A 13,102-nucleotide genomic window follows, 5' to 3' on the forward strand; every position below is an offset into this window, starting at 1 on the left:
AAAGTCCCAAGGAAGGACGTAAACGGACAGAAAATAGACTGCACAGCCAGAACAGCCAGCTTAAGAAGGCCCAGAATCAACCCAACTAAGGAGGGGACGGAGGAGGACGGAGCCCTGCCAAAAGCCTTTGGATGGCGGTGTCGGCCGGGGCATGGAACAACAGGCTGCCATCAAACGGAAGGTCGATGAGTCGCTCCCGAATATTATCAGGGAATACTCCGTCTCTAAGCCAAGCATGGCGACGGAGAGCGACAGAGGAAGCCATGGCCCGGCCCAGCACCTCTGAGATGTCCAGAGCGGAGCAGAGAATAAACGCCGCAAGCTCCCGGCCACCCAATGCATGATGCCGTAAGTCCACCAGGCCAGACTCCTGGGACGTTGCAGATCCCAGAGACTCAGCCGAGTCCCACAAACAGGAGGAGGCCCTAGCCAGCACACACAAGGTGATAAGGGCCCGCAGTGCCGCACTGGTCGAGGTGAACATGTTGCGTCCCCAAGAGTCCAGCCAGCGGGCCTCTTGGGACGGCGGAGTCAACAGTGGCGGCAGAGAGGGAAAAGCAGTCCGCAAAAGGGGGCTAGCGGGTGAGGGGTAAAGGGAAAGACACGCTGGGTCACGTGGCGCTGGGAGGTGCCGGTGCAGAAGATGCTGAGGCACTGGGTCCCCTGAGGCAGGCCGCCTCCAAGCCCCCGTCAGGGAAGAAAGGAACAAACCTTCAAAGGGAAGTAAGATTTCCCTCCCACCACCAGAACCCTGGTGGAGGACCTCCAATAGATGGTCCGCCGGAAAGTGAGCCACCGGGTCACCCATGCGCAGGATGCCCACAGCCGTGGACACCGAGTGAGCGAAGGCCGCACCCGCCTCCGTAGGGCCCTTCGGTGGATAAATCGGCTCCTTCGCAGGTGACGGCTGCAAGCTAAGGCGGCCGTCCCCGAGGCCAAGCGGGTGGGCAAGGGCCAGACCTGGAAGTCAGAAGGAGCCGAAGAATGAGGGACCTGCCGCTCTTTCGATGAACACCTCTGCCCCAGGATGGGCGGGGAGCCGCCCTTTGACGCCGGTAAAAAAAGACACCACACGGCGACCGGTCTCCGGGGAGGACGACACCAATATGCAGCCTGCCTCCGGCAAAAGAAGGAGCGTCCGAAGACAAATCCGCGGTACGACCCCTGCGCGGAGCCATAGAATCCGCTGCTTGAGGTAGGACGTCGGCACCAGCCGGCGTCACCGGACAAGGTACCTCCAAGTCACCCCGCACCGGGGACCGGAGCGGAGACCGGAGTAGAGCTCAAGCCGCACTGGCCCCGGGGCGGCGCCAGACTGACGCCGACCCGACCCCCTCCGAGGCAGCCACTTGCGTGAGGGAACGAGACAGGCCTGGGGAGTGGCACGAAGCCCTCCGCCAGCTGCGGCCCAGAATGAGGCAAAGATCGCTCGGCAACCCATGTGGCGGTGCCAGGGACGATTCAACCTCCGACTCGCCCTCCGACGAGGCAGCCACCTGTGGGGAGGGACGAGACAGGCCCGGTGAGGGTCGAGGGGTCTGGCCTCGACCCGGAGCGGCATGGGGAGGGTCCACTGACCCCAGTGGCTCCGCACGGTCCAGCTGTTGCCGGCGCCACCTCGGCCTTAGACAGGACAACCTTGTCAAAGGACCGAGAGGGGCTCGGGATGCGACCCGAGCCCCGGCGACCTCCCGAACACCACAGAGACCCCTGCGGGAGTTTGCGGCGAGGCAGATACGCCGTGGCCTGAAGGAGGTGCCCCAGAGGAGCCGCATCCCAACAGTACCACGTCCTCCAAGCCTGGATCCAAACCAGTCGGCGCAAGGGATCCGCCGACGCCCCAGGATGGGAAGGAGGAGGAGACGCCAGCGAGGCCTGCAAAGTCGCAGTGTATGTCTCCATTTGGACTCTCGACGCCCCAACACCGGGAAACGGTGGATAGGACGACACACTGGGCCGCATCACCCGTGGAGAGTGCTCGCCCCAGTAGGCCGGAAACCAGCCCCCGGGGAAAAACTGCGACACTTACCCACCGGGGAGCGACGCTCACGTGACATCGGAGAAAGGCGAGGACGGCGACCACAGCCGCGTCCGAAGCCGTCAACCGAAGCAGACCAAGGGGAGGACGTCGACCTGGAGAGACGCGCCGAGAGAAGTTTTATCCGGCGCTCCTGCCGCGACTTCGGCTTCAACTGTTGGCACGCCGTACAATCTGTGGTGCCGTGATCCTCCCCCAAACACCACATACAAATGAGGTGAGGGTCCGTCGCCGACATAAGATGCCCTCAAGACGTGCAAGTCTTAAAGCCCGAAGGCATTCGCACACTGTTCCGTTCCAAAAGGAAATGGAAGAAAAAGGGCCCTAACAGGCCCGTAGCAAGGATCAGATCCGCGTTGCACGCGGAAAAGGAAAAAACTAACGTAGGCGCACCAGGGCGGGTCTTATGTGACCTCGCTGATGTCACGTACGCAGACGACGCCTGGGCGGAGTCGCGTGATGTCGCCCCGCCCCCGGCGCGCAGGGATGCTGTGGCAAAGAGTTTCCGGATCCAGTCTCACGCTTGGGGATAATTCTACGTGAAGGAATCTGCGGCTAGTAGTCTCTATCAGATATTTGTGACCGTCTCTGTCCTGTATCCGAGAAGAGAGAGCATAATGCACCCAGGTAAATCAGTACCTTCTTTCACAATTTCTCAGACAGTAAACTTTCTCTGAGATGGTGTGATAAAATGAAAACACACACACACACACACACACACACACACACACCCATGCTGCATCAAAGGACTCTGACACAGAACGTGAATGCGTGGGCTCGACACGTTCATAAGTGATGCTCTTCGAGTGGTAGCAGTGAGTAAAGGCAGGGTTGAGTGAATGTGTTAAAACAGCCTTTAAATCCTTTGCAACAAATGTATTATTCTGGGGTCTAGGGCTAGGCTAAATTAGATTAGTGTGATGCTTTTAAGAATTAATGTTCCCAGGCATCCGATAGGTCGACATATTTCAGCTTTTATATAGCTCATAAATGGTCAGAAAGCTTTCCTCATGACCTTGTTTTTGCCCTGCTTTTTGCGATTGTTCATTTTCTGTGCAATTAAATAGTAAAAAAAAAACATGCATGTTCAATGTCTGGGTCCCATGATGAAGCATGCCACAGGTGTATATTGTCTAGGATACAGGCATGATAGACACGGTCACAAATAACTGGGTCTCCCTTCTCCCTGTGTGTATTGCTTATCTTGTTTGACCCTTTTCCTCTTGTGGACATTATTTCTGATGTGGTTCTGTGGTGAATGATGTACTGTAACAAGGTTGCTCCCTTCACATATGTACCCCAATTGTATTTTTTTGTCAAGCGATGAGGAGTTCTTAGTAATTTCTGTATAATATCAGCATTAAAAAGCCAATAATTCACTGTTTGGAAGGAGTCATCCAAGATGAAGAATATTTAATAAAGAAACGTAAACTGTTAAAACATAAGCGTACCTCCTACTTTTGCATGCTTAAAATTCTTCTGCCAATGCAATCTATGTCAACGTTAAGAACATATTTAATGCTTATGAACCTGGCTATGATAAACACTCTGGAGAATATGCTGCCACAAGAGGCACAACACTACTGCCCGAGCAACTGAACATGCCACAACTAAACATGAATCACTGTTCCCTCTCCAACATCCTGCATGGTGTTTCGCTACAAGAGCACCTGAAAAATGTCTACCTGGGATGTTGTGAAAGCATTACATACCTCTATGTGCTGGAACATATAGGGGTGATTGCAAATCTTTCGCAGCTGCATGATAGTGTTCATCAAGGTCTTCGTGCCTCCTTTGCCCTATTGGAAACATACAATAAGGCCAAAATTATGGCTGAGCTTGGGAAGTTTGTTACTATAAAGACTGGGACACCTAGGGCAGATGAGAGGTACTTCTACCCTCAACTAGAAAGCATCAAGAACAACTCAGCAACATTAATTTACAGTGCAAAACCGAATAATTAAATAAAAACTTGTCCAAAATCCAATGGGCTACAATATGCACATGTACTTCAGTAAACCAGCTGATGTAATCCCCACTCACTACCGTGCAAATATATTTACAGGCAGAAAGCATCGTTTTGATCTCTGAACGGAACAGGATGTTGTTTTTATCGGTTGTGGCCAGATTTCCCACCACTACCTACACTTCTCTCCTAAAATAAGAAGGTCTCCAGAATAAGTGTGCCACTAGGAACACCAAGGAACTGGGCTTGCGCTCAACACTGGCAGAATATCTTGATTGATGGCAGAACCACCCAAATGGGGTAAAAAAGAGAGCAGTGGTAATCAATAGAGTTGTGAAAAAATAGGAACAATGGTGAACTTAATATTAGGCTTACTCAGCTCTCAATAGGCTGCAAGCGGGATACTAGTGCAGACTGGGTGGGTGTGTCACAGGGTGTTTCTACCCTCAGTCAAAGAAGCCCTGTGAGGCCCAATTCAGCACAGAAACCTGGGCATCATTCCTTCACTAGGTCCACTGGGTTCTCCCCAACCTAGTTCAGTAGTCACATGGGGTCTCTCTTGACATAGATCAGCAGAGACTCAGTTGGGTGCCATCTGGGACCTTTTGCGCCCTCAAAAGAACATGATGAGGTCTTTACCATCTTCAAAGCAAACACAAGGAGATGATGGACGGAGTGCTGAAACTTTTCAAACACTCAACCCCAGTCACAGATTTGGGTTGAATCCATCATAATTCTTAAGCTCACTTTGCCACCCCAGTTCAGACACAGCTATATGCAAATCAGTCCTGATCCTGTGCCTCATGGGAACAGTCCAGCCCGAACTACCAAGCCATGTCTTCCCTGGACCGGAAACAAGCAGCCTGGGACCGGTTTCGGGCTAACAGCCCTCTTCAGCCAGGCTAGCTTGAATCCAGTGGCAAAGTGAGCAAGGGACCCACGTCTGGGCATACCCAGCCAACTTAGGGCGAACAAAGCAAACACAAGGAGATGATGGACGGAGTGCTGAAACTTTTCAAACACTCACCCCCAGTCACAGATCTGGGTTGAATCAATCATCATTCTTTAGCACACTTTGCCACCCCAGTTCAGACACAGAGGTCTTTACCATCTTCAGTCAGCAGAGTGCTCGGGATGTTTCTAGACGCATTCGGCAGAATCCCCTGGTGTCTTTCTTGCGATCACTTGGCAGTACTCTGAGGCTCCTCCAGACTCACGAGTTGACTGGAATAGCAACCATCTTTAGTCAACAGAACTTATTGCAGGGGGAGGGAAGGAGAGCAGTGTCCTGCATCAGTCAGCAGACATTCCTGCGCTCTCTGGTTTTCTTCCCTGGCAGTGTGACTGCCAGACCTGTAAGGCTTTACTTCCCCTCAAATCTGAAGAGCCCTCTAGGGTTTATCTTCAGTTGCCTGAATCACCAAGCCTTGCAAAGCCCAGCTTGCTTTCAGTATACAACTGTCCCAAAGTTAGGATTAGTATATCACTAAAGTGCTTTGTCCTGTGATATATCTCCTGCCTTCATTTGATGTGGATAAGTAAGTGGTACCTTGGGGTCTCCCTGCCCCAGCAATATTCCCTACAGCTCTCCAAAATACCTCTACCATCAGCTGGAAAAGCCCTTTACTGTCCTTTGAAGTCTTCTGTTCTTGATCATCAGTGTCACCAACGGTCTCCGGTGTCACCAGTCAGCAAAGTAACAGCAATCCTCTCAAGTCCCATCAATCCACATGAAGTCTCTACTATTCTTCAGGGGTTTACTATGCCAATGTCTGGCAGCTTAAATCAGTTGGAAAAAGCCTCTTCTTTTACACAAAAGGCAAAATTGAAAGTAGGCCCCCTGGAGTCTTCCAAATTCCTCTGACCCCCCACCCCCCTCCTTGCACTCCGCATCACTCTGATGTCCTATCTTGCACGGGCTTAGGAGTTTCCTGAACACCTATTTTGTTTTTATTCAACCTTTCAATAGAGGTCCTAGTACTCCCCGGGCATGGAAGAGGATACCAATTGCCATGTAAACAGAACTGACAAACCTTTTTGTCCTTCTCGGAGCCATCGGTTAGCAGCACTCCCTTGGCCTGCATATGTCGATAGAGTACTCTCTGCAAGGCTGACATGTCACATTTGATGACGTACTCCACCTGCATAGAGAAGGCAAACAATATCCATACTTACTGAACAACTATTGCTCGTCAATTGCACCACACAAGAATATGGTTCAACTACAGTTCCAAAGGACTCTCATGGGATTAAAAAAGTAACCATTTCTTACCTTCTCTGGCAACTGTGCTTCTACCTCCTTCTTTAACCGTCTCAGAAGGAAGGGACGCAGCACTTTGTGCAAGCGCCGAATAATCAAGATGGTTTCTTCTTCATTTAGATCCACCTGTTTGAAAAGGAGTGACAAGAGCAGTGGGGGTATGTTCACAAACAAGGAAGAAGAAACAATACAAACATGGAAAACATGGGAGAAAAAACTCTCCAATGAATGAAAAAGATAAATCCATAAGAGAAGATGTGCTGGACTATCAGTGTTACGTTGTTTGAGTGCATGTAAAGCGGCATATACTCCAGGATGCAGAGACATTCGCTGCATACTGGAGTAGGTTGAGTTCAATTGTCAGCAAGCAGGATGTGCCTGGAGACCAATGTCTTTAAGAGTTGTCCTGAATGTTTGATAGTGGTCAGAGAATGTAATAAGAATAAAGTGCTCATGGGGTCCTAGGCTGATTGTCCTGAGAATGTTTAATTATCAGCGGGCAACTGATTGTATTAGGATTCTCTGTCCTGCCATACCCATGCCTTGCATTACTTGCTAAGACAGGTTTTTCGTGTGCAGCAAAAGTCTAATGTATGCCAATGTTCTCCTGGCAGAGACTCCTGGTGCAAAAGATTTTTATGGTTTTAAATGCTCCGATTTGAGGTTTAGAGGCCAAAAATTCTTTTTTGCAATGTACTTAACCCTTTACAGAATTTTGTAACATTTTAGACTGCTAAAATGGGTTTAGAAATGAATACGGATCGCTATTCGGAAGGGTCCTGTTGTAGGTGCCACTTTGAAACAGCGATTACTTTCTTGCTTATGCATCAATTGTTTATATCCCAAACAGCGGTCATAAACCATTGAAAAGGTATCAATCCTCAAGATGGAGTGGGTAACCCATTCGCAAAAAATAAGTCACCATAGGCCCTCTTCTCCTTTGCGAATGTTTAAAAAAAAAAAAAAGTTTGTTTGGGAGGAGGCAGTGGTTCAGGGAACTACTGTTTCCTCTCAGCCCAAAAAAGAAATATATATATATATTTTTTTATTTTTTTTTAAACACAGTCCTACTTCCATTACGGAAAGTGGGCTGCAAGTAAAAAGCGATCACAGACATGGTGATCTGCTGAAGCAGGCTACCAATTGTAGTGAGTTGCAATTTGGGACCTATCCCATGAATACTGATGAAGTAAGTCAGAATGCGACGCACTACGATTCGAAATTTTGTGGAACAACCTATTAGTATATAGTTTGGTTCGCACACTTCCACAAAGGTCGCAAAAATACTAGTCAAAAATATCAAACAGAATTTTGTACCAGTTTTATAGATTAAGTCCTTTATTCTGAAGCACTGGAGATGAAGCAATGTGGGAATTTATGAGATAAACTCCTTCCTGAAAATCCACATTGTACCAGGACACCTCACTGTCAAAAGGTCTTACTGTGGCATATTTGAACTCAGATTTACCGTGATCCTTGATGTAAGATTCCTACGTTAACCATGCATCACCCTGGATAAACAATGTGAGTGACTATAAGGCATGTGCAAACAACTGGGACTGCTACCATAGTCCTACAAACACAGAGTACATAGAGATGTTTTCTTAATACCTTTTCTCCAGTCATGGCAAAGGGCGCGTTAAACCATTGCTCGAAGGTGCTGCAGCTCTTGAAGATGGTGGGCAAGAGGAAGTTGAGCAGCGCCCACAGCTCGGGAAGCTTGTTTTGAAGGGGTGTACCGGTCAGCAGCAGGCGTCGGGGAGCAATGTAGTGTGTATTGAGGACTTGTGTTAGCTTACAGTGGTGGTTCTTCATTCGGTGGCCTTCATCAACTATCATGTACTTCCAACGGATCTGTACAGGAGCAGGAGAACAGATAACACAACTTCAGATAAACTACCAAGAAAAACAGATGCAACATGAGAAACCTGACCTTCCAATTCCTTGTGGGCAATACATCATTGTTGGCCCAAATAAAAAATGTGGAACCACCAAAGAGTTAGTCCGCTAAACAACAGTCTTTCTAACAGCTAAAAGTGTGCAAAGGGCATTTACTCACCTTTGCCAAAATGTGCTTGTCTTTAATAATGTACTCATATGTAGTCAATAAGACATTAAACTTTCCACTTCGGAGCTGAGGTACGAATCCCTTCCGCGCTGCTGGAGAGCCCTAGAAAATGGGGAAAAAACAAATAACAGCAGTTATCACTTGTATAGAGCTACTTCAAGGTGGTTACAAACCTTACGTCATAATAAAGATCCTACACAATGTAAATCTGATATGGGAGAATGCTACTCATAGGGCACGAAGTCTCACTCCTAAACGGCAATATTAACCAACTTAAAATGCCTGGTAAAATCTCAAATAAAAAAATCACACAATGCTAGTAGAACCATGGCTAGTCCTTGCACGAAAGAACAAGGATAGCCTCTGATGTGTCAGGCATGCAATAGTACTCTCACCTTGTAAGATACTTTCACCACAGACGGGCCCCATTTATCGAATTCGTACACCCAATTAGACAGCGTTCTGAAAGATAAGGGGCAACAAATTTCAAGAAGCGGAAACAAACACTTTATCTGTAACAAGATTTTGACAGCCTGAATTTATTTAACCTTTAAACAACAAAGATAGTAGGCAGATGGCTATTTCCATTAGTGGTTTGCTCCCCAAGGACCACTCTTGTAACCGAAGGCATGGTGGAATTGGGTGATGCTGCAGATGGATAGTGAGCTACATTTGTCAGATTGAGACTGGTCATATCTAAAACATTCACTTTTTTTTTTACAAATCAAAAACGATTTTTAAAACAAATCTCGCAAACCCTTGCTGTGTCTTACATAAACATGCTGACCTCATAGGCCCTCCTTAAACCGCTCCACTTTCTTTTTTTCATATTTATTCCATCTGCTTGGGCATACTGTGCGGCATGCACATTGGAAACCATGTTGTTTCATTCTTTAATGCAGAGACACAGCACAGGATTTGTCATTGCATGCCATATGGATAGAAGATGCTCGCCAGCACAGTACCACAGGTGTTTTAGCGATGTAATGTAATACAGACTTGCTTCAGAGGCTACTGCTAGATCTACGTAGTAGCTGGTTGCACACAAACAGACATTCTTTGCTAAGAAGCACATCTAACATTTTGTAAACAGGTGCAGGACTGGTGTATGTCTGTCACTTTCATGACACAAGCATCTAAGAATAGTGGGGCCTTAATAGCACACAGAAAAAATGTTGGAAAATAAAATGCTACAAAAAAAGACACTACGGCCTAAAGTAATGGCATGTAACACGTATAACTGTGAAAAAGAGCAACTCAAAGTTGTTAAGAACATACGAGCTAAGTAAGCTTTCAGAGTCCCTCATGGAATAGCAGAGAAGGCATATGAGGGACTTTCAGAATGAGTGACAGCCCAGAATCCGTCAATCCCAAAAACAATACAGGCCGGGGCTTGGCGAAGTTGACACAAAAAAGACAACGTTCGGAAGCCGAATCAGAATGAATAGGAACACCATGTTCCACAGGCTCCATACACAACTACTTGAACACTATTCTAATGTACCTACAGCACATTTTAAACCTCCGTACAATAGTAAACCCCTCCAGAAAGGAACCATCCTAGAAGGATTGGATTTAAAGCAGAGGCAGTAATTTAACATAGTCCATAATGCAGTGCACACTAGGCTGGGACACAACCATCTCTCTAGGCCTGGCAAGCAGTGGAAACTAAATACAATCGATGCTCTCACGGAAATGAGGCTAACTCACGAGAGAGGCACGATGATGAGAAAGGGCCCGTTGATGCGCTTGTGTTCCATGAGGTATGTGATCAACGCAATGGTCTGGATCGTCTTGCCCAAACCCATCTCGTCTGCCAGGATGCCATTGAGGTTATTATTGTAGAGAGACACAAGCCATTCCAGACCCTTAACCTGTAGTGGTAGAGCAAAAAAGATCCCAAAGTGGTTACATATCCAAGATTCAAAACATTTTAACTATTGCACTAGCAATCATTGTGTCTTCTTCATAGCCATGAAGGTTTTTACAGGTTTCATATTTTATTTCTTGCAATAGTACAGTTTTATTTTCATTATTAAAATATATTTGCTCTCCATCCTCTGAAATAAAAATGCAATTTTGGGTGACTAAGAGGGGACAAACCAAGTATGGCAGATTGGGACCTACAGTCCCTTAGAAATTAAGTTCAAGTCGGTTTCATTAGTCCAGGAACTGACATCTATGATAACATCCTAAAAGCCAGACATCTTCTAGGGTTCACAGGATTTCCCTATATGTTTACAATGCAGACAAATTTGTTGGATGTTGAATACGCTTTATACAAATACATATCTTTAAAAAATAGCATCACATAACTTGAAAAAAGGATAAAATCCTAATAAATATAAAATTTTAAACACATTTCGTAAATAGAGCCCATTAAAATGTTCATGAATTTGATGATGTAAGAGCTCCTGACGTCAAAGATCACCTCAATCCCTCTCACCTGGTACTGTTTCAGCTTGCCGTTCACCAGCAGGGTGGACTGCTTCTCCACAGCCTCGCTGACGGCATGAGCAACAGCATAGTAGGATTGGAGTCCACGGAGAGCAGCTTGGGACATGCCATACTCATCGTCAACATCTTGCTTGGCACTTCTAAAGGAAGTAAAAATAAAACACAATTGGTTTGTGTGAGTGAAGATGATAGGTGTCACTTGCCTGTGATGGTGGCTCTGCGGTATTCAAGTCTCACATGATGATAAGCTGTAGAACATAACTGAACTGAAAACGAACACGCCAGAACCATACGTCACATCTTAAACAAAGAACCCAGAGAGGACAAGTTTTCCCATTCTTCCAAACTGCTGAGCGCATGTCAAGACTCCTATGTCACCCATGCTGTTAGTATTAGAGTTTGCATCTCCTGCAAAGGTAAGTCTGCTTGGGCTCATTATTAAAAAAAAAAAAACATGTGTTGATAAACTATTATGGGAACAGGCGTGTAACAAACAAGCACAAAAAGAACTGCTTACTCAATAATTTGTCTAGCATAGCCTTCGATGACCTCATCACTGTCCGGATCAGATATTTTTTTCTTCTCTTCCTCCAGCACGGACGAGCTTGAACCAGACTGCTCTTCCTCTTCGTCCTCTCAGAGGTACATAAAGAAAAACTTTGTTACAAAACTTCAGAACTGCACTGTGGTATCGCAATCACACCCAGAAACTGGTAGAGTAAAGGCCCTTACACCTTTAGATGTAAAGCAGAATGTCAAACAACGTATTACACCTTATTATGAATAAACTAAGGAAATTACACTTTCAAAACAAATCCTAAGCAACCTGAAAAAATTTGTACTTCCCACACACAAACCAATTAATTCTTACTTTGCCAAAGTAAAAAGAAAATATGGGATCATTTTTTTTTATTACCTTTGAGAATAAATTATTTTCAGTCAAAGGGTAAATTCAGTGTAAATCGAGAAGTTGGTAAATTGCCAGACAAAATAACATAAGTCTGCCCGAGAGGGCCTCCTTCCTCAGCTTTTAACACCAATCTCCGTTTTGGGTGTCAGAGGAAGCAAGACAAAGGTGATACAGGTCTGCAAAAAATCTGGGAGTAATTAAAACTTACTACCGGAATTTCCTCTCTCTCAGTTTTTAAGCACAAGAGATTTTACTGCAGCTCTGCCAATGATCTTGTATTATTTATCAATATGGCAAGTATTTCTTTCAGAGCCCAAACACCCAAAAATACAACCGGCATGTTCAGAGGTTCTCCAGGAGAAGGAATTGCACGAAGTATATGTAAAATAAACAGAACATGAGTATGCTGCTTCAGCTATCTACTCCAAATACATAATACAAATTATTCCTGTAGCTGGAGAAGAGGGGTTTTCCAGAAACCTCCCTGACAACAAGCAAGAAACACAAAGGTCTGAATGTAAGAAAGATGCAAATGTATTTATAAGCAGTGTGTAAACAAGCAATGGCCTGTACCTCTTCCTCCTCCTCTGAGCCACTTTCTTCACTGTCCGACCTAGGAGCTACTTCGTACCTAGGAAACAAATAATGGAAATAGACTATGCCATTAAAAACATACAAAAATCATACAGCGATGCACTCAACAAGCTAGTAGTCCTTCGTTTCAGAGATTTTTGGTGCTTCTATAGTCCAACAGTGAAACTCACTTCATTTCCATCCTGTAGGAAGCTGGCTCTTCATGGGATATACCACTAATTGGTTATATTGTGTAAAGATTCAAGAGATTCCCCCAGAAGTGTACATCGCTCAATGTAAACCCTAAGTGCTCTATTTGTGGTAGTGTGGTCGAGCAGCCTTAGGCCGAACACAGAGGAAAGCAAGACATTTGTTATGCATACAGTGATAAATAAATGACATCTCAAAAAGGAGATCCACACCAATTTTTGAAAAATAAGCTTCTTTCAAGATTTCTTTGAAGACCAAGATGTACGTTAAAAGGTAAGTACATTTAAAAAAAATATACTTTTCACTTTAAAAAGTGGACACCGCAATTTTTCAGTTCAGCGATGGGAGGAAAACAATAATGCAGTTTGCAAGTAAGTACATGTGTTACAGATCTAGTCTTCGGGATTTCAAGTCAACACTAGGAAAGGTTTAAATTAGTACCAAGAGTGCACCACCAGCGGCACAGAGGAGGTGTGTGCAGTGGGCAAATTCGGGGTTGGGTGCACAATGTTAAACAATAGAGACAGGGGTGATTGAGATGCCCTGCTCAGGTGAGTGAAGCGGTGTCAGGGATTGATCTCTTGGAGTTAAGGTAAGCAAAGGGGGGGGGGGGGGGGGGA

General features: G+C 45.9%; 1 protein-coding gene across 5 annotated transcripts in view; it reads right to left on the reverse strand.

The window, feature by feature from the left end:
* The window catches only part of SMARCA4 (SWI/SNF related BAF chromatin remodeling complex subunit ATPase 4), a 533,682-nt gene that overhangs the window by 342,324 nt on the left and 178,256 nt on the right, over nucleotides 1–13,102 (reverse strand). For all 5 annotated transcript variants that reach the window (XM_085600653.1, XM_085600652.1, XM_085600651.1 and 2 more), the window contains exons 13-22: nucleotides 12,273–12,330; nucleotides 11,307–11,422; nucleotides 10,779–10,929; nucleotides 10,043–10,206; nucleotides 8,728–8,794; nucleotides 8,324–8,434; nucleotides 7,876–8,118; nucleotides 6,277–6,390; nucleotides 6,038–6,145; nucleotides 3,751–3,837 (exon numbers count right to left, since the gene is read on the reverse strand). In XM_085600653.1, coding sequence (XP_085456779.1) covers nucleotides 3,751–3,837; nucleotides 6,038–6,145; nucleotides 6,277–6,390; nucleotides 7,876–8,118; nucleotides 8,324–8,434; nucleotides 8,728–8,794; nucleotides 10,043–10,206; nucleotides 10,779–10,929; nucleotides 11,307–11,422; nucleotides 12,273–12,330 — 1,219 coding nt within the window. The remainder of the gene's footprint in view (nucleotides 1–3,750; nucleotides 3,838–6,037; nucleotides 6,146–6,276; nucleotides 6,391–7,875; nucleotides 8,119–8,323; nucleotides 8,435–8,727; nucleotides 8,795–10,042; nucleotides 10,207–10,778; nucleotides 10,930–11,306; nucleotides 11,423–12,272; nucleotides 12,331–13,102) is intronic.

Source organism: Triturus cristatus, chromosome 4_2, assembly GCF_964204655.1.
Source record: "Triturus cristatus chromosome 4_2, aTriCri1.1, whole genome shotgun sequence".
Lineage (NCBI taxonomy): Eukaryota > Metazoa > Chordata > Amphibia > Caudata > Salamandridae > Triturus > Triturus cristatus.